The 24,234-nt window shown below is 58.0% G+C and overlaps 12 protein-coding genes across 13 annotated transcripts; 7 read left to right on the top strand and 5 right to left on the bottom strand.

Annotated features, from left to right (window-relative positions):
* On the top strand, positions 1 to 626 carry SDRG_10475 (hypothetical protein). Its single transcript, XM_008616467.1, has one exon. It carries the CDS (start codon positions 73 to 75, stop codon positions 592 to 594), a length of 522 nt encoding a protein of 173 aa, XP_008614689.1. The 5' UTR covers positions 1 to 72; the 3' UTR covers positions 595 to 626.
* Positions 627 to 823: 197 nt separating this feature from the next.
* Positions 824 to 1,935, bottom strand: SDRG_10474 (hypothetical protein). Its single transcript, XM_008616466.1, has 3 exons — positions 1,619 to 1,935; positions 981 to 1,571; positions 824 to 934 (listed from the first exon to the last, which is right to left on the bottom strand). The coding sequence occupies exons 1-3, from the start codon at positions 1,777 to 1,779 to the stop codon at positions 871 to 873; spliced, it is 816 nt and encodes a 271-aa protein (XP_008614688.1). The 5' UTR covers positions 1,780 to 1,935; the 3' UTR covers positions 824 to 870.
* Positions 1,936 to 2,196: 261 nt separating this feature from the next.
* Positions 2,197 to 4,062, bottom strand: SDRG_10473 (hypothetical protein). Its single transcript, XM_008616465.1, has 2 exons — positions 2,447 to 4,062; positions 2,197 to 2,397 (listed from the first exon to the last, which is right to left on the bottom strand). Exons 1-2 carry the CDS (start codon positions 4,026 to 4,028, stop codon positions 2,261 to 2,263), a joined length of 1,719 nt encoding a protein of 572 aa, XP_008614687.1. The 5' UTR covers positions 4,029 to 4,062; the 3' UTR covers positions 2,197 to 2,260.
* A 344-nt stretch (positions 4,063 to 4,406) lies between these two features.
* SDRG_10472 (hypothetical protein) lies at positions 4,407 to 4,960 on the top strand. The gene has a single exon (XM_008616464.1). The coding sequence runs from the start codon at positions 4,443 to 4,445 to the stop codon at positions 4,899 to 4,901; it is 459 nt and encodes a 152-aa protein (XP_008614686.1). The 5' UTR covers positions 4,407 to 4,442; the 3' UTR covers positions 4,902 to 4,960.
* Positions 4,961 to 5,186: 226 nt separating this feature from the next.
* On the top strand, positions 5,187 to 8,990 carry SDRG_10471. Of its 2 annotated transcripts, none has more exons than XM_008616462.1 (18): positions 5,187 to 5,370; positions 5,419 to 5,642; positions 5,699 to 5,779; positions 5,825 to 6,099; positions 6,156 to 6,244; positions 6,294 to 6,339; positions 6,379 to 6,433; positions 6,481 to 6,745; positions 6,788 to 6,874; positions 6,921 to 6,979; positions 7,021 to 7,114; positions 7,158 to 7,490; positions 7,537 to 7,954; positions 8,005 to 8,213; positions 8,257 to 8,366; positions 8,413 to 8,656; positions 8,698 to 8,779; positions 8,826 to 8,990. In XM_008616462.1, exons 1-18 carry the CDS (start codon positions 5,326 to 5,328, stop codon positions 8,918 to 8,920), a joined length of 2,811 nt encoding a protein of 936 aa, XP_008614684.1. In that variant the 5' UTR covers positions 5,187 to 5,325; the 3' UTR covers positions 8,921 to 8,990. The 2 variants fall into 2 exon arrangements, with proteins under 2 accessions (XP_008614684.1, XP_008614685.1); XM_008616463.1 differs by having other exon boundaries at positions 5,416 to 5,642.
* Positions 8,991 to 9,421: 431 nt separating this feature from the next.
* SDRG_10470 (hypothetical protein) lies at positions 9,422 to 10,484 on the top strand. The gene has a single exon (XM_008616461.1). The coding sequence runs from the start codon at positions 9,441 to 9,443 to the stop codon at positions 10,407 to 10,409; it is 969 nt and encodes a 322-aa protein (XP_008614683.1). The 5' UTR covers positions 9,422 to 9,440; the 3' UTR covers positions 10,410 to 10,484.
* A 421-nt stretch (positions 10,485 to 10,905) lies between these two features.
* Positions 10,906 to 12,862, top strand: SDRG_10469 (hypothetical protein). Its single transcript, XM_008616460.1, has 5 exons — positions 10,906 to 11,068; positions 11,115 to 11,162; positions 11,207 to 11,298; positions 11,346 to 11,433; positions 11,481 to 12,862. The coding sequence occupies exons 1-5, from the start codon at positions 10,911 to 10,913 to the stop codon at positions 12,835 to 12,837; spliced, it is 1,743 nt and encodes a 580-aa protein (XP_008614682.1). The 5' UTR covers positions 10,906 to 10,910; the 3' UTR covers positions 12,838 to 12,862.
* A 407-nt stretch (positions 12,863 to 13,269) lies between these two features.
* SDRG_10468 (hypothetical protein) lies at positions 13,270 to 15,378 on the top strand (the record flags this gene model as incomplete). Its single annotated transcript, XM_008616459.1, has 9 exons — positions 13,270 to 13,563; positions 13,612 to 13,827; positions 13,874 to 14,158; positions 14,210 to 14,272; positions 14,322 to 14,437; positions 14,479 to 14,904; positions 14,958 to 15,083; positions 15,135 to 15,205; positions 15,251 to 15,378. The coding sequence occupies 9 exons, from the start codon at positions 13,270 to 13,272 to the stop codon at positions 15,376 to 15,378; spliced, it is 1,725 nt and encodes a 574-aa protein (XP_008614681.1).
* Positions 15,379 to 15,442: 64 nt separating this feature from the next.
* SDRG_10467 (hypothetical protein) lies at positions 15,443 to 16,081 on the bottom strand (the record flags this gene model as incomplete). The annotated part of the gene is made up of 1 exon (XM_008616458.1): positions 15,443 to 16,081. One exon carries the CDS (start codon positions 16,079 to 16,081, stop codon positions 15,443 to 15,445), a length of 639 nt encoding a protein of 212 aa, XP_008614680.1.
* A 594-nt stretch (positions 16,082 to 16,675) lies between these two features.
* Positions 16,676 to 20,130, bottom strand: SDRG_10466 (hypothetical protein). The gene is made up of 15 exons (XM_008616457.1): positions 19,980 to 20,130; positions 19,800 to 19,919; positions 19,607 to 19,749; positions 19,486 to 19,556; positions 19,257 to 19,433; positions 19,092 to 19,210; positions 18,862 to 19,045; positions 18,734 to 18,814; positions 18,584 to 18,688; positions 18,478 to 18,537; positions 18,322 to 18,435; positions 18,019 to 18,271; positions 17,797 to 17,971; positions 17,519 to 17,746; positions 16,676 to 17,469 (listed from the first exon to the last, which is right to left on the bottom strand). Exons 1-15 carry the CDS (start codon positions 20,091 to 20,093, stop codon positions 16,753 to 16,755), a joined length of 2,661 nt encoding a protein of 886 aa, XP_008614679.1. The 5' UTR covers positions 20,094 to 20,130; the 3' UTR covers positions 16,676 to 16,752.
* A 1,623-nt stretch (positions 20,131 to 21,753) lies between these two features.
* On the top strand, positions 21,754 to 23,074 carry SDRG_10465 (hypothetical protein; the record flags this gene model as incomplete). The annotated part of the gene is made up of 4 exons (XM_008616456.1): positions 21,754 to 21,819; positions 21,868 to 21,984; positions 22,035 to 22,177; positions 22,225 to 23,074. The coding sequence occupies 4 exons, from the start codon at positions 21,754 to 21,756 to the stop codon at positions 23,072 to 23,074; spliced, it is 1,176 nt and encodes a 391-aa protein (XP_008614678.1).
* Positions 23,023 to 23,996, bottom strand: SDRG_10464 (hypothetical protein). Its single transcript, XM_008616455.1, has 4 exons — positions 23,853 to 23,996; positions 23,724 to 23,809; positions 23,440 to 23,676; positions 23,023 to 23,397 (listed from the first exon to the last, which is right to left on the bottom strand). The coding sequence occupies exons 1-4, from the start codon at positions 23,953 to 23,955 to the stop codon at positions 23,215 to 23,217; spliced, it is 609 nt and encodes a 202-aa protein (XP_008614677.1). The 5' UTR covers positions 23,956 to 23,996; the 3' UTR covers positions 23,023 to 23,214.
* Positions 23,997 to 24,234: the final 238 nt, after the last annotated feature.

The following is a 24,234-nucleotide window of genomic DNA, read 5'->3' as shown; positions in this document are numbered from 1 at the left end:
CTCTGCCTCATCCCCGCCTCGTTTGCGTCCAACTTTTTCTACGGCTACCAGTTCAACGCGGTGAACGCGCACATGTTTTCGCTCCGGACGCGCGGCCTCAACAACGCGCTTTACTGGGGCATGCAGATGTTTGGCGCCTACGCCTTTGGCAACTACGTCATGGACAAGCCGAGCATGACGCGGGCTAAGCGCGCGCAGGTCGGTCTCGTCATCACAACGGTCATCGTCTTTGTCGTCTGGGCCCTCGGCGTTCTCGTGCAAAAGGACTTTTTGCGCGACGACCCCAAGCAGAACATTGATTTCCTCGAGAGCAGCCGCGCCGCGTTCCCCATGATCGTCTACCTTCTCTACGGTCTCGTTGACGCCATTTACCAAAACTACGTCTACTGGGTGATTGGCGCCATGTCCAACGACCCGATGGAGCTCGCGCGCTTTGTGGGTTTGTACAAGGCGTTCCAGAGCGCGGGCGGTGCGATTTCGTGGCGCATTGACGTGCTCGAAGTGTCGTACATGAACCAACTTATCATCAACTGGGTGCTCATGGCCATCTCGCTGCCCTTTATGTACTTGCTCGCGCGCAAGCTCTCCAACTAAAATCAAGTTAACTCCATTTTTTGATCGTGCAGCTTCGAACCGTGTCGAGTGTGTTTTTCAACAAGCATGCCAGGTGCATTTTTGTGCATGCCTACGATATGCTCGTAACTCGAGGCAAAACATCGCGTACTCGTTATCGCAAAGTGAATTCATCATCGACGCTAGTTTTTGGGGCATTACATCTTCCTAATGCAATAACATGGTGCCCTGAAACTACAACATGGGCGGATGTCGATAAAGATGACCAGTATATTACATGTGTTCGCACGCGATAGCCTACACGACGACCGAGTTGAGGAACGTATCGCTGCCTTGGCCCGGGCGCGTCGCCGGCGCATCGCTACGAAGGGAAGGATGCGCCAAGGATCCACCATCATTGACCCTACCTTGTAGGTATAGCTCGGAACACCTCTTGCTCGTGCTCCTCGTCGATCGCAATCAAGTTGAGGTCACGCGTCGACCGCACGGCCGATTTTGGTGGTGCTGGCCGCGGGTTCGACCCCACGGTCTGATCCGTGCCTTGGCTCCACACGTTTTCGTCGCCGGACGACATGAAGCTCCAGCGGCCGCCCGACTTGGGGCCGTTCGAAGACGCAGTCGACATGAACGTGCCCCAAATGTTGGTGCGGCGGCCCTGCGAGTCGACCTTGGTTTGGCCCGACCAAATGTTGGACTCGAGGCCCGTCCCATTGCTTCGGACGTGGCTAGCGTCGGTACCGTTGCTGAGAAGGCCCCAAATGTTCTTCATGCTCTTGGGGTTGTTGGACTGAACCCAGATATTCCGCGCGCCGTTCTCGGCCTGCGTCGCGTCGTCCCAGATATTGCGCACGGACTGCGGGTCCTCGGGCACATCGAGGAACGTCTCGCCGCCCACCGTGCCGTTGTTGGAGTACGCGTTCGTCGAGTACGACTTGTTGGTGGAGTTGCTGTTTGCATTCGACCGGAGCATCGGAAACGACGAGTGCGTGCTGCTCTGCCTACGCTCAAGATATAACGAAGCAGCAACAATGAGCGCAATACACACGGCAAGAGCGACGGCGGCGGGTTCTCACTCAAAAACGACAAGCTGCTGTCGTCCGGGTAGTTGCCGTTGGTGTTGGTGGATGGCGGCGGGGGCGCTAGTGGTTGCTGACGGCGCCGCCCTGGACCTGGCTCGTGTGCGGACGTCGATTGGAAGCAGCCCATGCCCAAAGCAAGTACGAAATGCAAGCTCTCCACAACGAAGCACGACTGGAGTGGAATTGTAGCCGACTTGTCGTATTCTCCAATCGGAGACCGGTGCTGTCTGTCTTCTGCTCTCTGCCTCCCCAGTCGCCCAGCTGGGAGGCATGTCGCTCTTCGCAGCTGATACAATCTGGCCACTCTGAATGCATCTGCTTTTCTACCAAAATTGATTGACAGTTACAGAACCACATCCGGCTGCCACGTCAGAACGCGAATTTTCCGACCTCGCGACACCCTTCTCGGCTCCATTGCCGCTGATTGCCGCTCTCCAAATCAGCAGTTGGTTAGCATTGTAAAGTCCAGGGGGATCTTGGAGAGCTCTTACGTTATAAAATAACGTCCTTGTTCGAAGGGGGCAGGTCGTCACGACTCAAGTTTCCTTTCGCCATTTTTAGTTGCATGGGATTATAGTTGTCATTATATGTAAAAGTACACGCGTCGTTTAACGCAGAAAGTGCTGGAACTCGGGGCTGTGGCTTGCAATCGGGTGCTCCGCGATCGCGTTGAGAATCGACTCGAACGATTGCTCGCGCTCCTGGACCATCGCCTTGTTCTGGCGCGTGAAGCGCGACATCATACCTACGCTGCCATGAGTATACCGACAGAACAACGCCAAGGAATAGAGTACCAGCGCGTGGCATGGGCGGAAGACCGCCACCACCATGGACGTCGTTGACAAGCATAACGTGGGCCATGTCGCTGTAAAGGACCTTGAAGTCATTGTAGCGCTTGTGGATGACACGACCGCTTGGGACTTGGACATTGTACATGACGATGCCGCCCTCGACGCTCGATCCGAGCGACTTGTAGTGCTTGGTGTTGCTGGACGGCGCCTTGCTGGACGGCGTCTTGCTCGTCGGTGCCTTGCTCAATGGTGCCTTGGGAACCACCGTGTTGTCCATATCGGTCGTCGTGGCGTCCGATGGCTGCGGGACCGGCTCGTCTTGCGGCGCGATTTCATCACCAATGTACTCGGACTCGTTCGCACTCTCCATCTTCTCGCTGGCTTCCTTGATCTGCTCGAGCTCGGCGACGATCTCGGCAAGGTCGTGCTGGACTTGAAGGAGCTGCTGTTCGGCGTCCATTTCGGCGTCAATGTCGACTTCCACGGTTTCCTTGGCTTGGACGCGCTCGACCGCGCTTTCGATGATCTCGTTGATGATGCCAGCGGCCACGTGGCGCGTGTGCACGGGCACTGTGCTCCCAATGAGGTCGTCGAGCACATACTCCTGACCAATGGTGCTGCGGGACATGGGTGGCACCACGTCCGAGGATTCGTCGGCTTCAGAAGCCTCCTTTTCCTCAACCTCTGGGACGAGAGCGGTCGACTCGGCGGCTGTCTCGATGACAGCCTCCGCCATCTCGACCTTCAAGTCGTCGGCGACAGCCGCTTCCACTTCGTCGGTCACGGCCGAAGCTTCGACGACATCTGTCGTCTCGTTGTCCGTCGCTTCCTCGACAGCGTCGATCTCGGATACTTCTTCGATAACCGTGTCCATGGCGTCACCGTCGTGCAGCGGCGCAATCATGATGACTTCCATCTCGACCTCGTCGATCACGACAATGTCGACGACTGGTGCCTCGATCTCGGCTTCGACGAGCGGTGCCTCCACGGGCACGTCTTCGTCGGCGTCCGTGGCTTCTTCTGTGACCGCAGACACAACGGCGCTTTCGTCAGCGACAATTGCCAAGTTGCTCGTTTCGTTTTGAGATGGCGATTCGTCGTCACAGCTGGCGTCGACCGAGACGGGTGCGCTGCGCGAGATCTCGACTTCGTGCACGAGAGCTTCCCACTTGTCGGCGACGTCATCGGCCAAGGCGTCCGCGATCGTAGTTAGTGCCGCGTCGTTCTCAGCGATGGCGACGTCGAGAACCGACGTGGGTGTAGCGACCGGCAAATAGTCTGCAACGACGACCGGGCCACTGAGGACTGGCGTCGCGGGGCCAACCGGCGTCTTGGGCATCGCCGCGTCTTCGGGAATCACTTGGCTTTTGACGCGCTGGACCGTGGCCGCCCACTTCTCGGCCGTGTCTTCTTGAAGCGCGTCTCCGATCGTCGAGAGCGATTTGTTGGTGAGATCAACGGCTGCGGCGGGCGGCGCCGGCTGCGGGTCGCGCACGGGCGTCGACTGCTGGCAGCCCATCGAAGGATTCGAGAAATGTCTAAAGGATCGGCGACACGTTCGCCGCGACAGGCTGCTACATTGCATCACTCATGGCTCGCTCACCATTGAGAGCGTGGCGCCTTCGTCGTTGAAGCGCATCGCATGGTGGTCAAACCATACATCGTACGTTGGCGCGTACATCCAACGCATATATACATTGAGTACAAGAGTACGTACAAGAGCGTACGAAATTTTGGCGGCTAGAGGAGGGACCCCACCTTCTCTCGCATCTGGCGCCGACGGCGAGATCATCGTCTCGGACGGTCATGAATATTTGGTCCATGTCCCCATGTCGCTGTAAAGGTGCTCGTTCTTGTCGTCCACGAAATCGTACCTCGTGCGTGCGAGCCAGTGCGTGCTTCTGTACACGATACAGTGTATCGCGCTCTCTGGCGCGCCAAAAACAAGCCGAGTAGCTCATTTCCGACTTTTCCGGCCAGCACCGATTCCAGTTTTCCGATGGGCTGCACGCAATCTGCCGACGTTGTCGAAGTGTCGGCGCCGACCTTTATGGACGAATGCACGCCGGCGTCCGGCTCCAAGAGCCTCAAGTACTCGCCGCCGACGTCGTCCGGATCCAAGAGCGCGTCGATCCTCGTCGAGCCGATCGTCGAGCCGCCGCCCGTGTACGTGATCGAGGAAGAAACAGTCTTTGAGAACGGTGCAATCCACTATGTGATCCTCGGCCCCCACGACCTCTTCCTCAAGAAGCGCTACAACGACTTCAAGGTGCTGCACGCGACGCTCACCGAGGCCGGCGCCGAGCTGCCCGATATGCCCGACGTGACGCTCTGGAGCGCACTCTCGCGCCACAACGGCCAACTCATTTCCGACCGCCGCGAGCGATTTCAGGCCATCTTGGACGCGGTCGCAGCAAAGCACCACGAGACGCCGGCGATGACGGCCTTTGCCGCTTAGTCCTTTTTTTCTATTTCTTAATTTTATGCCGCTATCGCTTATTTGTCACGCAAATCGACGACGAAACTGTGTATAGCGATCTTCCGACAAAGGAGGTTGTTGTCGATCAAACGACAAACCGGTCCCACTGTGCCCAGTGGCAGGCGCCAGGAATCGAAGCTCAGAGATACGTGCGGCCGTCGGCGGCGAAATATTGCCTACGGTAGCCCTCCATACTCGAGCGCTGTGTACCGCGCGGCTGGTTTCGGCGATGGTTCTTGGTTCTGGGAGACGCTCCAGCTTCTGGTCGGCCGCAGTTGCTGGATCGTTGGAGTGCCACCCGGCTTGCTCATAGTATTTCTTGCGGTTGAATCATTTAGTGTGCGGATTTGCTTTTAGTGTTGCTGCCATTGTGTCAAAGATTCGGGAAGATCCGATCGTTGGGATGTCAAGCGGCGGCGTGGCCATGCCCGCGCCGAGCTACCTTCAGGTCCGTCTGCCTTACCTGCGTCGATGGCTCATGACGCGATGCTAGCAGGACCTGCGCTCGCGCACGGACGCCGCCCTTCAGGTGCAGCGAACGTGGAGCCTTGGCCGCGTGGAGCCCATCACGGTTCACTTTGGCCCGGGCTTCCTTGGCCTTGGCTTCGGGCTCTCGACCGATGTGACCTACTCGGCGCGCATTCAAGACCTACCAACGCTGCCCGACGGGACGGCAGGCGCCGCAGCGCTTTACAATGCGTCGACGATCGAGGCGGCCAAGTACGAAGCATCTATCACCACGGCAACAAGACGCGATTCAAATGCGATATGCGTAGGCGATTAGTGCCGGGACTGCTTCTGACGCACATCAACGACGCCGACATGTCGAACCTCGCCTATGTCGACACGCTTGAACGGTGCGTGTCTTCTGGACGACGTGTGAAGATGCCATTGGAGCATAGCATTCAAGCGGTTGGCCGGCCCGTAAAGCTTCGCTTTGCCGCGCCAAAGCTCCGTGCGGCCGCGAGCGAGGTCGAAGTATCCCAAGACGGCAGCAATGCAGTCGCCCTCCGCGCGTTTGAAGCCGTGCAGCAGGGCCATTTTCTCGTACTCCTCGAGCTCTGGCCGGCCATCGACATGCAGTCGCGCCACCCGAGCGACATGCGGTCGCTCCTGCACGTTGCAGCACGCTACAAGAACGATGCGGTCGTTGCCTGGCTCCTCGAGCAGCCCCATGGTGCGGCTAGCATGCAGGCTTTGGTGGCAAAGGACGATGTGTGGGATACGTCGTAGGCGCTGACCTCGCGCGAGCCCGGAACGCCCAAGGCCGCTTGCCGCTTCACGATGCCATGTCGGGTGGCGTCCTCAGCATCTGCGAGCGCGTACATGTCCTTGTATTTTCTGTTGATCGCTGACGACAATGTGTCGTAGTTGCTCGCGACGTACCCGGACGCGCTCACGATCGGCGACGACCGAGGTCTATTTGCATCAACGAGCATCTGACAATATGGTGTAGGCGTCTTGTGCGTGCACCTGGCGGCAGGCAACGGACACGTGCATCTGTTCCCATGGTTTGCTCCGAAGCGCAAGAGGAGTCGGTCGTGGGATGTATACGTAGGCTGGTGCGTCACGACGCGCCCTTGCACAGCACGAGCGTGGACGGCAAGACAGCGCTGCACTACGCGTGCGCGCAAGGCCACCTCGAAGTGGTCATTTTCCTCCTCAAACACGGCGGCAGCGTCAGCGCCGTCGACATTCACCAGTGCAACTGCCTCCACTACACGGCGCTGCACGGCCACCTCGACCTCGCGCAGTGGCTCGTGTTCCAGACGCCGATCCCGCTCACACAGCGCAACGCCAAACGCCTTTTGCCCTGCGACATGGTGCTCACAAACCTCTTACGGCCCGTGTTTACGCATGCGTAGGTGCCTGCGGGCAACGACGAGCTCAAGGAGTTTCTCGAGCTCGTGAGCGCCGAGCCGTTGCCACCCTGCGGGCTGCACGCCGCCGACGTAGGTGCTGATGGAGTGGTACAATGTTCGGACGTGTCGGTTGTAGGTGCAGGCGACGCTGGTGCGCCTCGCGTGGTCCGTCGACGCCGTCCCCTTGGAGTTTCGGTACACGAGATTTTCATGCCGACGCAAGCCAAGTGCGGTAGGTGCACCGAGGTGGCGACGCTCGAGCTCGAGTATGGCCGCGCGTACATTGGTGGGTGGGAGCCCTACCCCGTGCGCTTGGATGCGACGGCCACGGTACCGCATTTGAATGGATGGACAGTGACGACGTTGATGCTAGAGCTGTGTCGTGCCAGAACTGCAGCCAAACACCGAGTACAGCTTTCGACTGCGGGCGTGGAACGAGAACGGGTCGTCCTCGTTTGTGAAAATAACAGCGCGAACTCTGCCAGCGACGTCGGCGGATTCGTTGACGGTCGTCCGTCTCGTCGGTGCCGAGGCCCGGCACTTGCCGCTCACACACGCCAGCCACCGGTTCTACATGACGCTGTGCGCCTCGCCAGGACATTGTGTGCGCAGTGGCTTTGGACGCCTCCAACCAGCGTTCGGCCACGACGTCGACGCCTACCGCCATCCGCAGTGGTCATTGTCGCTGCCCGTCGTCGTCTCAGAGGTACATTCGTTGCTTGCACAGGCGTCCTATCGCACATCTGGTGTAGCCAACCGAGCTGCGTGTTGCTGTCTACGGTGTGGCCGACGATGGACCGTACCTCGTGGGCCGCGCGACGGCGGCGCTGCAGCGAGAGATGCCGCGCAGTGTATGGCGCCGCCTCGACAACGACGCCAACGAAGGCACTGTGGCGCTGCTCTTTGACACGACAGACGACGCCGGAGACGCGGTCGACCAATACGGCTTTGTGGTGCCGCCAGTCCATGTACGGGCGTACCGGTACGCATCAGCGCTGGCCGACTGCACAGAGATCTACCGGCAAGCCGCGTGGGCGACGACCGCGAATGTGGATGGTCATGGAGCGTGGCATGACATCTCGCACGTCGATGACCCCACGGCGCTCGAGGCGTTGGCGTGGTCGGGTGTGCCCCGGGATCTGCGCCGACATGTCTACTTTATCGGAGGCCGTACTACGCTACGCCATCGGTTCTCATCCAATTAACGGATGCGATGGTAGGCGCGGCGACCATGCAAGCGGCCGCTGGCGCGGGCTACTACGCGCAGCTCGTCGCCGTTGACAAGAATACGATCCGAGACCACCACCTCATTGCCTCGGACGTCCAGCGGACGTTTGCAGATCAGCCAAGAATGCAGTCCGTGCGACCACGGCTCGAGCGACTCCTTCTCGCCTTTGTCGCGCATGCGCCGTCGTTGGGCTACTGCCAGGTGCGCTGTTTGGTTTGTATCAAGTTGAGAGTTGATGATGTAGAGCATGAATTACCTTGGCGCGCGGCTCTTGACGCTGTACGCGAACGAGTCGGAGGACGACGAGCGTGCGTTTTGGGTGTTTGCGTCGCTGTGCCATGAGAAGTTCCCCACGTACTAGCCTAGTCGATCGTTGCTGTCAACTTTATATTGCGAGTAGGTACTACAACGCCGGGCTGGACGGCCTCCACACGGACGGCGCGGTGCTGGAGCGGCTCTTGCGGTCGCGCCTCCCGCGGCTCAGCGCCCACTGCCGGTCGCTCAAGACGCCGATGCCTCTGCTCGCGGCCCAGTGGTTCCTCCCGCTATTTTGCCAGACGCTGCCAACCGAGACGACGTACCGACTCCTCGACGTCATCGTGCTGCAGCGGTCGACGACCGTCGTCTTTGCACTCGTCTTGGCCGTACGCCTCGTGGAGCTACATGTCATCACCATTCTTCGTAGCACCTCCGGCTCGCAGCGCCACGTCTCCTCGCGACGCACGACTATATGGACTTCACCGCCGAAGTCCGCCACGTTGAAGCCGGTACGCGAGTAACAATGTTGGCTCTGGTATTCACAATCTGTCGTAGGTCTCTACGACGTGGACCCGCTGCTCGAGATGGCAGCCAAAGAGCACTTTGGCCTCGGCGATGACGCCACGTTGCTGCGCGCGAGCGAGGGGTAGCGCTCCTCGATCTACTATAGTCGATATAACGTGGTCGGACTTGGTTTGCGCAAGAAGATTTCAACGCGTGAGTCGGACAGTAGTATAAACAGCGACGGGCCACGTCGATGTGACCTGGGGCACATCCTGCGTGTGGCACATCCATGCACGGTCAACCCCAGCGCGAAACCAGAATTGCCAGACGAGCAAACTCCAGAATGTGGCGAAACAAGGATATCAAAGAGCGTGGTGTCGGAGCGTCTACAGTGTAGAGGACGCAGTGCGCCGACTCGCTTGGCGATGGAAATTTGTCCGTCAATCTAGGTGGACACGAACCCCGTCATAGTACTTGCGCATCACATGTGCAACTCCTTACAAACAAGGCATGCAAGTACGTACTAGTCGAGTTGACTCAGAAATTGCATGTTCAGATGCACTTGTCACGCAGGCTGAGCGATTGCAACCAAGGAGTTGACCCACATGCTGTGGTGGCTTCCGCGTGTCCCATCCGGCAGTTGAGCAGTGGCAGTCACGAAGTAGCATGGCGGCGACCAAGCTCATCTCGACGCTGTACATCGTCTTGCTCCTCACGGCCTGCCTCCTGCTCGTGTACCTCGTCATCTTCTTCCAGCAGGGCTGGGAGGCTGTCTTCATCAACGACGTGCTACTCGTGCTGCTCTTCGCGCCGGCGCTGCTGCTGCTCACGCTCGTGAGCTTCACGTCGCTCCTTTTCACCAAGCACCCGATGGTCACGTCCATGCCGCTCTTTGCGAGCTGCGGGCTCTGGGCCATGCTCGTGCTGTTTGGCATCTCGGGCTCGCTGGACGCGTCGCGCACGATCCGCCACGCCAGCGCAGTCGAGGCCGCGCCGTCCCACGAGCTGCCGCTCAACAGCACGTTTGGCCACGTTGACATGCCACGCCAAGCGCGCTTCGACCACATCTTTTGCGACGCCCAAGGCCACAAAATCTGCGACGCCTTTTCGCTGACGACAACTATCGCGCTTCTCCAACCGCGGACGCCGTACTTTGGCAACCTCAGCACCGCCGACGTCATGGCCCTCTTCCCGAACGCCCCGACGCTTGAGGCCGTTTGCGCGAGCGGATTCGCGAGCGATGAGCTGCCGCTGCTGCCAGCGCTCTGCGGACGTTGCAGCGCACTGGACAAGGCGACCGCCAAGCTGGCAGACGTGCGCGACTGGCTGCGTGCGCAGTGCCCGCTGGAGGTCGGTGATGTTCGCGCGGTCTACTGCGCCGTGTACAGCGTACCTGGTGTGTGGAGTCGAAAACTCTACGAGGAGACGCCGCACCCGTTCCAAGGCGAGTGCTACGGCGCCAAGATGGCGGTGCTGCGTCGGGACCACGTCGAGGGCGTCGGCTACGTCGCGCTCTTTGCGCTCCTCGTGACATTGGAGCTTGTCTGGCTCAACCGAAGGGTTGTGCTGGACCTTGTCAAGCCGCCTCTCCACGACGAATCGCTGAGCCGCCCGTCGTGGTCCGAGATCTCGTGAGCATTGTCGTATTTTAGTAGCTTAGTCGTAGTGGAAGAATAGTCTAGTACAATACATTTATTGCTGTCGCACGCGAAAGACTTTCTTCCAGGTACGTGGAACGGGACTTCAACTCGATCGCAGCCTCATTGAGGTTTGGTTGAGAGCTTGTTCATTTGTGAGCGACCACTCTCGCAACTGGTGGTGGACAGGACAGCGTGGTGGACGTGTTTCTGACCGGGCGTGTGACACTCAGACGTGTCGAAGAGCTTTCGATGCTTCACAACAGTAGGATTACCAAAACCTGGTCTTGCTCAAAGTGCTCTTACGAGCCGATTTGCACTCATCGCATGAACTCCACGGCGACGAGCAGATGAAAGTACACGACACTATTGTGCAAAGTATCTGGATGCGTATAACGTGTGAGCTGTCTAATGCCCACTCTGCACTCATGTCGCTTGTCGCATATCCTGGTTCTTTGCCGTTGACCCCGCACAGTTGAAGTTGCTTGGGAGCGGCAGGATGGACGGAACAACCGCGACATGGATCACGGTGGCCGCCGGCGCCTTCGTGCTCTTCTGGCTCTTTGTCACGTGCTTTGCGATCTGGCGCGCCGCCAAGAACAGGGCGCAGCAGCCGCCGTGCTTGAGCCAAGCAGAGGCCGAGCTCCTCCGCAACGAGTACGCTGCCTACTTGCAATCATGGCTGACGCTCTGCACGTAATAGCCACCTCGGGAACCTCAACGGCATGCGGCGCGGCGACATGGAAGACCAGTGCGCAATGCGATTGCTTTAGCCATGGCTCACTGAGTCCCTAGCGGCGCCGAGACGTCCAAGTGGTGCTGTGGCATCTGTGGCTTCCACAACGCCGAAGAGAAGGAGGTTTGCGCGCTCTGCGAGACGTCGCGAGGTACTGCTTTCGACGGACGCAATGAAGAAGACCCAGACGACTCGTAGGCGTTGCGCTCGCATCGTCCGTCAACATGTCTGAGCGCACAATTACGATTGAGGTCGCCCAGCTCAACGCACTCCAGCACGCTGCGTGGTAGTACTATACGGATTCCAACTATCGGCTAAGATGGCTGCTTGTAGGACGCGCACGCTATGGGCGCGCAGCGTCCCAACCGAAGCGGCGCCGACGAGCGTCTGGGTCCGAGACCCTGCGTCCACGTCGTCGTCGCTGGTGGCAAATACGTTTTTCGCCTACGCGCCGCTGGACGGTGCGCTAATGCTGACGTCACTGACGTCGGGATCGACGCCGGCCACAACATCCATGGTGAGCGACCCGATTCCCGACTGGTGGGCTGTCGCGGTGGCTCCGCTCGTTGCGCTGCCCTTCTCGCTGAAATACGCGTGGATGCTGGAGCAAATCGATGCGTCGTATGCCGAGCGAAGCGGCTTTGTCGTTGCGCGAGACCAGCTCCTCGAGCAGTCGCTCGCCTTCTTGATGCAGTTACCAGTGGACGAGCTCTGTCGCCGTACGCGCGTCACGATGGCGGGCGAAGACGCGCTCGACGCTGGCGGCGTCCAGCGCGAGTGGTACACTGTCCTCTCACAAGCCATTCTGTCGTCGACCCTCTTTGTGGCGACACACGACAATGTGTACATGCCACACCCGAACGCCACGTCATCGGACGACTTGGACAAGCTGGAGGCCGTGGGGCGGCTGCTCGGGAAAGCCATCATCGACGGCCAGGTCCTGCCGATGCGCCTCTGCGTGCCGCTCTTCAAGGCGCTGCTCGGCACACCCGTCTCGATCCACGACGTCCGCTACGTGGACGAGACGACGTACAAGAGTCTCCGGTACATCGAGTCGTCGGACGATGTCGACGCCCTCGCTCTCGACTTTAGCGTGACATCGATCGACCATACTGTCGTCGATCTCATTCCCAACGGACGTACCGTCGAGGTCACTACGAGCAACAAAGACAAGTATGTGGACGCGATGGTGCGCCATTTGCTCTGTGGTCGGTGGTCGCAGCAAATCGGACGCCTCGTCCGAGGCGTTTACACGGTGCTACCCCACGAGCTTTTGTCGGTTTTCGACTACAAGGAGCTGGAGCTCGTGCTCTGCGGCACGCCCGGCATTGACCTCGACGACTGGCGCGCCCACACGATCGTGTCGCGCTCGCTGCAGTGCTCGACAACTCTCGCGTGGTTCTGGGACGTTGTCGAGTTTGACATGAGTGCGGCCGACCGCGCCAAGCTGTTGCACTTTACAACCGGCTCGTCACGCGTGCCACTGCAAGGCTTCAAGGGGCTCACGAGCTACGACGGCAAGCTCTGCCTCTTTACGCTCCAGGCGACAGCCTACAGCCACGGGTGCCTCCCCAAGGTGCACACGTGCTTCAACCGCATCGATCTGCCCTTGTACCCGAGCCGCGGCCTCGTGAAAAGTGCGCTCTTTATGCTTCTCGGCGTCGAGTCGATGGCGTTCACGCTCGAGTAGTTTCATGTTGAGGGTTAAATATGCTGTGATTTTGTATATTTGTCATACTCTCTCAGCAATACTACGAGTTCGCTCGAGCCCACCCTGCTGGAGCCAGCGAATCTATCCTAATAACTAGAATGCAAATGGTTGTTGTCGTAGAGTACAGCCTGGGGAAAGATTCTTTATTGATCTTCGTACAGCTCAAGTAGTTGAAGCCCGGGGGGAAATATGGACGAAATCAGCACTGTGTTTTGTGCACATTGGCGATGTAACAGTATACACGCAGGAGGCGCCTCACACGATTTGGGTGCGATAGTCTATCCGAAAATAGTGTACCACGACTTAGCGAACACCACTGATTTCGTATGCACTTGATTAGGTTCGCTTTGACCCTGGTGGGGACCTACTGAAAAGAGAAATATGAAACAAAGTATACAAAAGCACTTGCGGATGCTTCGGTTGGTTGGAGGACCCCTGAAATCCACCAAATCGATCCTCCAGTACTGCGCCATGACGACGACGAGCTTGCCGCTGCTCCAGGATCTCAGCGCGCTTCTTCCGCGCGACGTAGCCGGTGTGCAAGACGCTTCGCTTCTGCTCGAGACGCTCGAAGACAGCGCCCGTCAGTGCCAAGCGCCAGCCTTCCGCGATGCCTTTGCCGCATCAGGGCTCGCTGACATCTTTCCAACGTTTCTCGCCTCGGTCGCCAAGGACCTTGCCTCACATGCGCCAGCCGCGCCGGTGGTATCACGCAATACGATCAAGACATAAGATGCGGACGGCCTTGCCTAGGCGGAAGGCGACGAGGAAGACGATGGATTTGGGTACTCGTACACGGCGACCAAGTCGGGCAACGGCGAGATCGAGCCGCGCGCAGCCGCAACCTTTGCCGATACTGCAAGCGCCGAGCGCGCAATTTACCTCTTCCTCTCGTCCTATCGTTTCCTTCGCAACGTGTGCGTCCAGAACGAAGCCAACCAGACACTCCTCCAGCCGCTCTTGCCACTGGTACGACAAACTGCATTGCACATGCTGCGTCGAGCGTCCGACGTAGACCTTGCTGCAACTGGAAGCACATGTGCATTGGATGCACACGGACGACGATGTCATGAAGGAGCTACTCGTGCTCTCGTCGCAGGTCATGGTGCAATTCGTCGGGAACGTCGTCGTCAACCACGAAGAGAACCAGCGCGTGCTGTGGCCACTGCTCCAGCCCAAGCTCCTCGAGATGCTGCTGGTCGAGTGCCAAGTGCATCGAAAGTTGCTCGGGTTTGCGACTGCGGCGCTCTGCAACTGTTTGCACTCGCCGACCGACGGTGCCGCCCGCGCCAACGAGCTCGTGCGATCAGAACAACGCGATACATCGTTCGGCTACCTTGGCTCTATGTAGGCAGCGCACCGCCGACCGCTGCTCATCTTGCTGCTCCAGCGTTGCTTGACGCATGGCAGCGATGTAACTAGGCTTCTTTGCGAACCGCCCGTGACATTTCGTTACCTGTTAGGAGGACGAAGATCGAGTGGACGCCGCGTTCGAGTGGATCGTGTTGCTCTTCCAACAGCTCTTCCAGCGTCAGCACACGAGTGCCATGTATCGCAGTCTAAGCGTATCTCTCTTGAGGTACGACATGCGGCGATTGGTGCTAGCTCATGTGACCGCAGCACGCTGTGGTCTCGGCTCACGCCGGAGCAGATTCTGCTTCTGCGCATGCTCGACATGTGTCTTGCGACGGACGATGAGCGAGCGACCAAGGCCCAAGTGCATGCGACGGACGACGCATCGCTCTTTCCTTTCATCCTCACCGAGTTTGTCGCCCTCCACGCAACCAAGGACGCTGGCGAGGATGAAGCGCCGCCGTCCGCTGACCGCGAGGCCATGTGGCGCGTCATGGAGATCGAAGCGTCCAAGCTCATGCTGCACATTCTCGGGACGCTGACGACGACGCTGCCGCCGACGGCGCTGACCGACGCTGCGGTGCAAGCAGACGTTCTTGCTTTCGTGCCCGCACTCGTGCACCAAATGCACCGCGCGGCTGCGGCCCGTCCCGTGGACGGGAAACTGACCAACAAGCCGACCGACGACGACGGGTACGCTTTTGGTGTTCACGTTATTAATTTGTTGTATGCTTGCTCTGAATTAGAGACGTGGACTACTACTATGGGTACAAGTCGGCGGGTGTGCGCGTGCTCGGCAACCTCGTGCACCGCAACCCTGCTGTCCAAGATCTCATGCGGTCGTGCGGCGGCATTGAAGTGCTCTTGAACAGGTTTGCATGTGCATACACCATGGTGTGCGATCGACATCTCGAATCCCTTAGCTGCAACATTGACGAGACCAACCCAATGATTCGCGAGTGGGCACTGGTGGCGCTGCGCCACGTCTGCGAAGGTGTGTCGAGAATGGGATATTCTATATCGTCATATTACGCTGTAGGGTGCGAGGCCAACCAAGATTATATCAAGGCGCTTGCGCCGCAGGGTGTCCAATCTAACGTCGACTTGACTCAAATGGGCGCCAAGGCCGTCATGACCGACGATAAGGTCACCATCCAGCCCTTGTAGTAGAGTCCATGATTAAGAACGCCTGACTACTTTGGTAAATAAAAACAGGGTATGCATCGATGGGTTATGTCTGCATCTGCTTGGCGTGCAAGGTGCAAAACCCTCGGCGCTGGGCCCATTTCTCACAGGTTGCGACCGAGCATTTGGCTCCACCCCCGTGCGCTCGGCAGCGACCGTTCGAGGTCACAACTTTCGTGCAGCCGTCGGCGTGGCAACGCATGCCACCGCCATGGGTTTTGCAGAGACCCTTGGACTGCGCTCGCTTCTGGCAGCCCTCCACTGTACAGTTGGTAAATCCACCGTGATTGGAGCACTTGGCACCGACTTGAGGCACTTTGGTGCAGCCAGGCTCGTTGCACGATCGACGCCCCCCGTGCGCTGTGCAATGGCCTTTGACCCGAGCCGTTTTGCCGCAGCCCGGGTGCGAGCAGAGCTTTCGAGGTCGGGTTGACGCCTTCGCCTCCACCGACGACGTCCACTGCATGTGGAGCTCGTCCGGTGTCTTTTCAAAGTCAAGGAGCATCGAGAGATCAGTCGTATCATCCGTGAGCAAGTCCAAGAGCGATGCCTCCGAGATGTCGGGCAGCTGATCGGCGTCGGACGCCACCAGGAGGGCCGAGGCCAGGACGTCGGCCATGTCCACCGAGTCGAGCGCGTCACCCCAGTAGAGGCTCACGTCCCCATCGGAAATCGTCTGTGCCATCCTTTTGCAATTTCACAACTGCGATACCGAGCACCGGCCATTTTTATTAGCCTCGTCAAATCGAAATTCCTAAATGTTTTTTTGCACGTCTATCGAATCATAATACAAACAGCAAGTGTATATTTAGATAATTAAATTTTAGAATTATATTTCAGCGCAAGGAAATATTCGCATTCCGATCGGAATTCCGTTCTCATATTCGTGCCGCAGCAGAATATCGTAGTGCTTGCGTTCGAGGTAGCAGATGCAACACGTATCTTCTACTTCAATGAAGGACGCTAGTGGCCTCAATAACCCAAGCGTCGGTCGAGGCACCGCATCGCCGGGGCTAGGGTTATCTACATTTGTTGTTTCGGAAGGACTTCGTCATTTGCCCGGTTACCTCACTGGGTCCAGGGATGCATAAGTGCACTGAGTGAATCCCCAAAAGACGACTGTCAAGTACTGTACATCTTGCACATCGTCGGATGCCCAGACTTGGTAGGGTGGCCTACTAGTACGGACGACTAAAAACTACAGCACCTATCTCTGCTGTAGGACCAAGCCGGTGAAGCTCGCGGTGGTCTTGTGTTGCACGCATACAACATTAATATACGAGGGCGGCAATGTTGCAGGAATGCAAGACACACGTAGTTAGTAGATTTAGAGAGAAAAAACTTAGCCATGTTCGCCTAGCCCTGGAAAAGGTCGGCGCTGAACGAGTTGTAGTCCAAGACCTCGCGGGCTTCAACGTCTTCGTCTTCTTGCTTCTCGAAGAGGTGCGGCATGTGCTCGATGAGGTACTCGGCGATCGCAGGCTCGAAGTGCGTCGTGAGCTTCTCGCGCGAAATGGTCTTGTCCTTGGCAAGCATCTCAAAGGCCGCCAAGACGTCCGACTGCGTCGTGCCCGACTGCAACTGCTCGGCGCAGAAGGTCGAGAACTCGTGGAGAGAGATGTCCTCGCTCTTGTCCGTATCGAGCTCGTCAAACATGTTGTGGCACTCGTCCTCCGTCATGTCGTACCCGAGCGCCTTGCACGCCGTGATGAACTCGTCGCGCGCAAGCTGGCCGTCCTTATCGACGTCAAAGTGGTTGAAGACCTCCTCGACTTCTTGGAGCTGCGCCGGCGTAATGTGGCCAAGACGGTCCATCGCGATCTCCTTCTCAAGCGCGTGAAGGCGCTCCATCAAGCCCGACTGCACACCCGTGAAGAGTGCGCGGCAACTCTGGATCGTCTCGGACGTGTGCGGGTTGGAGAAGACGCGAAGCGCCTCGAGTTGGTCGCTCACTGCTTCGAGCTGCTCCATAAGTCCCATGAGCGTATCGGGCGACGACGCGTGCATCTCTTCGCCGTCAATGCGCTGGAGGTTGGCGAGCTGGTCGGCCAGCGAGCCTTCCGTCGCGTTGATCTGAATCAACAGCGTAAATATGCAGTGTACAAACAGCCGATCGAATTACCTGCGACGTCGTGTGCGCCGCCTTGTCGACGACGTGAGTCGCAAGCGCCGCGAACGACAAGCTAAGCGTCACGCGCTTTTGCGCGTTTTCGACAGCCTGCGAGAGCTCGGCCTGCTTGGCATCGCGCTTGGCGACGAGCGCGTGCACCTTCTTCTGGAACGAATCAAGCGTCGCGAGGTCCGTCTCTCGGTTGGCCTGCGTCAAGATCTCGCGCTTCGATGCAATGTCCTGTTTCATCATCATGAGATTCCGTACGTGGGTCTGTTTGGAGCACGCACCGCCTCAAACTTGGTGACAACATCGGCGTCGACACGGGGAAAGATGTTAGCTTCAAATTCGGCCTTCATGGCAGCAAGCGCGTCCTCGGTGCCGTCGCCAACAACATGGATGTTCTGGTCATCGATGAGCTCGTCGACCTCCTCCAAGTGGTTCTTGAGCGTCTTCATGCTCGCGCTACACCCAGAGTTGGTACAATCGCAATAGACGCATGAGCAGGCTACCGCATCTCCTTGGCCACAGCGTCAACTTCGCGTTGAAAGACGAGCGCGCTGCCGACCGTCTCCTTGGTGGCCGCCATGCTCTCGAGCGTGGCGTTGAAGCGGGTCTCCGCCGCCGTGATGCGATCCGTCGTGGACGCTGACGTGAGCGCTTCGCTCAAGTGCGCTTCGGCCGCCGCCTGCACCTTCTCGAGCACGTGGCGGTAGCGAGGGATCTCGACGTCTTCAAAGAAGCGGAGGCTCTCGTCCATTTCCTCTACAAAGTCGCGGGTACGTTAGTCAGAGAGTTGCTCGAGGTAGACGCACCAGCCTGGACCGAGCTGTGGACGGCAAGCGTCTCGTCGTTGAATTCGGCGGCGACCTTGTCCAGCCACGTCTCAAGCTTGACCAAGTCAGAGAGCACCGTGTTCATGATCGCGTCTAATTTCGATGAGTTGACGATTCATGCACAAAGCATCTTACCGTTCTGCTGGCAGTGAAAGACGTGCGCGCGGAGAGCCGTCTCGTACGCGACTTCGTTTTCTATATGACGCACTGAGTCTTATAGCACGCAAAATGCGTTAGGTACCTTGCATCGTCTTGCGAAGAGCGGCGATCGCGTCGAACGACGGCGACATCGTCGGCTCTGGGCGATGGTTGTTCTTGCAAGCAGCAATCCAACGGCCCGCGCAGCCTACACGTCGTTCTTACGTGACCGTCGATAGCGTTCACATGTTACCTTCAAGCTGGACAAAGGCCGCTTCGTACGTAGGGCGCTCCGTGCGCTTGTACTCGTTGAACTGCGTGAGCGCTTGTTGCACTGCACAGAAACGTTGAACATGCGGTGAATCGTGAATGCGTATGTACCAGTAGCAAGCGGCGCCGAGGCTTCCGGGGCGGTCCACGCGCTCAACTTGGTCGTGTACCATTCCAAAAGCTGAGGCGCCGAGGTCTCGTAGTGGCCCTTGAGCTCGTTGATGCGCTGCGACATGCCCACAGCCTTGCAGATCGTCGTGATAGCCTTCTTCTTTTGCATATCCGAGGCAAATTCCTAGAGAAAGCTAAGTGCGTGTTGGCATGTATGGTTGTTGTCGTACCTGGAAGAGCAGCGAGACATACGTCAAGATCGACTTGTCATCGGGCTTCGGGTTGCCGGCAACGTCGGCGACGTTGAGGAGCTGCGGGATGCCAAACTTGGTCTCGGCAAGCGTGAACGCTAGATACCGTGATGAGGCAAGTAGCGGTAAGAATTGTCAACGTACCAAGCGAAACGTTGTGCTCGGCGTTCTCGGGCGAGAGCGACTCAAAGTCGAGCAAGTTGGGGTAGTGCTTGTGAATCAACGCGCAGAACGCGAGACCGTTCGTCCAACTCGACGTGAAGTTGGTCACGTCCACCGTCGGGTAGTCCGCAAGTGACCGCTTGCACCAGAGGAGAAGACCTGCGCGCAATCCGTATTAGCTCAATCTGCAGCTCATTTCCAAAGGCCGTACCATCCTTGCCCGAGACGCCATCAACGGCGATGTCGCTGACTTGGTAGGCCTTGATGATCGTCCAGAGCAGCCTACGTACGTAGCACGTCAGCAAACGTCTTGTCTCAACCTCAAAGCATACCCGAGCACAAGCTTGCTGTTGCCGTCGACAATGTCCGACGAGCCAATGTTGGTGACCGTGACGCCGTTGCGGGCCATGAAGTTGAACGCGAGGTTGAGGTTCTCCAGCTTTTGGATCCGCATCTTCGGGTTCTTGTTGTACTTCTACAGACAGATGCGAGGGCTGAGATCTTATTCGGGGACGGGCCATGTACCGGCGCGACTTGCTGGCGGCTCACGATCTGCAGGAGCGCAATAAGGCGCAGACCGTCCTTGAGGTCTTCGTAGACGTCCTTGATGTCCATGCGCTTCTTGGAGAGGTGCGTGTTGGCCCACTAGCAGCAGCATGAAGATGAGCGTGCTCGTCCAGGTCATGGAGGGGAGGAAGATCGTACGCGCGTGAAGGTGTTCTTCTGGACGTCGACCCATCCTTCGTTGTGGTTGCCCCCCGCCATGCTGTTCAAGCTTCCTCGGCCGTAGGTTGATCGAAAATGGCCCTCGGCTTGCATTTGCCTTCGAAAGGTGCAATTTCTATTTGTTTTCTCGTCGGTGGAAACTTTTTTAAATTTGTCGCCCGTCCCGAATAAAAATACCTCGCCTCCGCTCCGGGTTACATACATTTGTCATGATGTGTCACGAAACGTACCCATGGGAACACCAACGAATTTTAATGTCACGCGCGAATAAAAAACAGACGGCTTTTTTTCAGCGCGGTCACGGCCAGACGTGAGTAACACGCCGGCGCCACCGACGCGGCCACCGACGCCGCCGCAAAGCCGTCTCGGCGCTCGACCTCTTGTCTCTCGCCGGCTGTGATACAGCTTGATACCAAAATAGGTAGTGTCTACACTGTACGACGCACTCTCCCGCACTGGCCCTGGCACCGGCCCCTCGCCGACGACGACCAGCGCATGCGAGTTGGGTCGGTTGCGGTAAAGACGAGAAGAGATCAACGACCGAAGATGCACCTGCCTCTGCGAATGGCTCTCTGCTTGTCTTCGCGTCGTCCCATAAGATCGGATTGCACCCAACATGATCAAGATCGCATGGAGCCAAGACGCATGCGCACGGCGGCATGGTGGCGATTGATCCACGGAAGGCCGATATCGAAGAGGCAGAGATCGTAGGTTGTCAGTGCAGGCGACAGCAGTGTCGTACAGTGCAGAGATCAAGGTTGCGAGGTTGCGAACTTGAGGCACGAACGTTGCGACCGTTTGGTGGCTGGATCGTCAACAACAATGCGGCGTTGGTCGATTGCAGAGACCGTCGTGCAGAGGTGCGGTGTGGATATGTGCGTGACGTCGTACAGGGCGCCGAGATTCGTTGATCAGAGCGTAATGCCGCCTCAAGCTTGCATACGAGTGTCGAGTAAATGTCGATAACACTGACTCGGATAGAAACTGCGGGTTTTCTCGTGATCCACAGCTCTTTATTGCAGACAGATGAGAGGAAGGAGTTGTCGACGACATGCGTGCACAGAATGAGAAACAACAAAGACGACGTTGGTGCCGTTTCCAACAAGGGGAAGAGGTTTTCCGCGCAAGGCCGAGCGTTCCAGAGATATGGTAGCACGCACACGTTACAAGATCCAGGCGAGAGCAAGCGAGCTCGAGCCATCCACGAATTAATAGTATCAGTCAAAAGCTAACCCGCCTCGCCCAGAACTGGCACGGCGGACACCGACACAGTAGTTCGGTCTTGTCAGAGGAAATTCCATGTCTGGAGTTGCCCGACCTTGCAACAACGAGATTGGTTGGGATCGCTTGTGAGGCAGCCCACGACTCGCATGAGTACAATGCAGTCCTCAGACGACACCTGGCACTCGGCGCTTCGTTCCAACGTTGTTGCTGCTTGGCGTCGTTGAAGCGAGTGTACACATACCGGTACTCTTACCACGTACTATATGCATGCGTACGAGCTCAGTGCGGATTGTCGTGAGCAGGGTGCTGTCTTTGACGAGGCTTTGTTGCACCGTGGCTGCAGCAACAGCATCACCTTTGTGCTGGCAGACCGATGCGTCAACCTTCACACCGGCCGAAATCGGCACTTTCCGAATTTGATGAGCGATATTCGGATTAACCTGAAAAAGCGTGGTTGAGGGCGTGGCCCAATCAGGTTTTGACGTTAGGGAGGGGTTTATTCACATTGCACGTTTCTGGCCAAGTCAGCATGAGCAGACGGACGACCGCGGTCGACGAAGGATGGGTCGAGGTGCAGAAGCACACGTTCACACGGGTACGACCTAGCGCCATGGCACTGCCATCTCAGCTCTTGTGCGACTAGTGGGCGAACGTCTTCCTGCCACCCGACATGGCCGTCGACGACTTGTACGAGGACCTCAAGGACGGTCTGCGCCTCATTGCGCTACTAGAGCGCATCAGCCAGAAACCTGTTTGCGTGGTGCTGTATTTACACTACTCGTGTCTTGGTGAGTCATTTGCTGTTCGTAGAAGTACAACAAGGTCGTCAAGTACCGGATCCACATGCTCGAGAATCTCAACCACGTCGTGGGCTTTATGGCCAAGGAGAATGTGACCGTGACCAACATCGGCTCCTCCGACATTGTCGACGGCAACTCGAAGCTCGTGCTTGGGTTTGTGGTTTCTCTCCAACCATAGTATGCCAATGTACGCTCGATAGGCTTATGTGGACCATCATCAAGCACTACCAGCTTGCAGACATTAGTTTCCATGGCGTCACGGGCAAGGAAGGTCTCTTGCTCTGGTGCAAGGACTGTCTCGACGCGTTCCCAGACATTGTCCGCGTCACCAACTTCACGTCGAGTTGGCGCAACGGCCTCGCATTCTGCGCACTCATCTCGGCGTTCCACCCGGCGCTCATCCCGATCGAGACGATGTCGCCAGCGAACGCTGCCGAAAACCTCGCACTGGCCTTCCACGTGCTCGAGCAGACTTTTGACGTGCCGCAGCTGCTGCAAGTCGAGGACTTTGAAGTCGGTGTCGATGAAAAGTCGGTGCTCACGTACCTCGCGCTCGTCTTCCGCGTCTTTGGCGTGCTCACGCGCCCGGCCATCGTCCGCACACCATCGTTCCACGAGCCCGACGAAGTCGAAGAGGATGTTCCCACCGACAACGAACTTTTGAACGACGACGACGAGGTCTCGATTCCGGACAATGGGACGAGCGACGAAGCGGCGAGCGACGAAGTCATGAGCGACGAAGTCATGAGCGACGAAGCGGCCAGTGACGACGTTCAGCCTGAAGTTGAAGCCGCTGTGGCCGAGACAAATCCCACGCATGTCGACGTCCCCAAGGAAGGCGTGTACGAGAAGATGAAGGAGTCGCTAGCGATCGCCCCGCGGCCTTTGGTGCACCACTTTTGGTTTCTGCACCGCGCTACGCCGGGTGCGCTGGTCGTGCTTTGCTTGCTGCCACGCTTGCTTCTCCTCCGTGCCTGCGTTGCGCTCTACGTGCCAGTGTACAAGTCTCCTGCACGCACGCATCGGCCTCCGTTCGCTGCGTCCGCGTGAGCGGAGCTTGTATTTGTGCACATGATAGTAGTAACTTGTAACTTACGCCCATGCTAATGGACACTTGGGAAAGAAGTCGATGATCTTGCAGCGGTGCAATGTTGTACTGTAGTTGCATGATGGACACTTAATGGTGGACTCTACTTGTTCTTGCGCTTGCTCGTCTTGTCCTTCTTGCTCTTCTTCTGCATCGGCTCGCCCGTGAGCGCCGACGTGATCGTATCGTTCCACGACTCCCACTGGCTCGCCATCGCCGAAGCCGGCTCGGCCCACGGACGCTGGAGCTTGCCCCACGCGCGCTCACCACGGAGCAAGACGCGGACCTAGCATTTAATTAGCCCGTGACAAGTCGTACAACTGCCTACAATGGGCGTGCTGTACAAGCCGTGCGGGCCGCTGAAGATGCCAATGACAAGCGGCGGGATGAACTCCCACTTGACGTGCAGGAAGCTCGCGACGGCGAGACCCAAGACGATCTTCTGCATTTCCTTCAAGGCCACGCGCTGGTCATGGAGGCCGACCGTGATCTTTTCGGTCTTTTCGCCCTCCATGCCAAAGCCAAGGTCTTCCTTGACGACGACCACGGCCGGATCCGGGTTGTTCTACGGTATCGTGAGTCGCGAGGCCGCTGGAGAGAGGCTGAGCGTACGCGCGCCTGGAGGTAGAGGTAGAAGAGGGTAAGGACGCAGCCAAGCTGGGCGATCGCATAGAGCCCGCGCACGAGCCAGAGGTGCACTATAGGCGACGATGAGCACCGAGAGGAGGGCGCAGGACGTACCCATGTTCTCCGGGTCGACGACTGTCTTGGAGACGAGGACGAGGCCCAGCGTGATGAAGACAGGCGGGATGCTGCGCAGCGTGTCGAGCGTCGGGAGCTTCATCGTTGGGCGAAGGAAGAATGGGAGGAAGAGTGCGTTTGACGAGTACGGATACGCGCGTGTCGTATCCGAAAACCTCCACGTCATTCACAATGAGGATAAAAAAACGCCACGGCATCTCTGAACACAAGTGTATGACGTGGCAGCGCCAGCGAGCTTCGTCGTCGAAGGACGCATCCAAACGAGAAAGCATTGGTCATCAGGGCCATGGATACACACAAGCCAACAATAGTAGTATTGAGTCGAATGCCAGCCCCAGTACAACGGTAGCTGCCCGCGACC

Source organism: Saprolegnia diclina, assembly GCF_000281045.1.
Source record: "Saprolegnia diclina VS20 unplaced genomic scaffold supercont1.35, whole genome shotgun sequence".
NCBI lineage: Eukaryota > Oomycota > Saprolegniomycetes > Saprolegniales > Saprolegniaceae > Saprolegnia > Saprolegnia diclina.
This window is presented reverse-complemented; position numbering and strand designations above follow the sequence as displayed.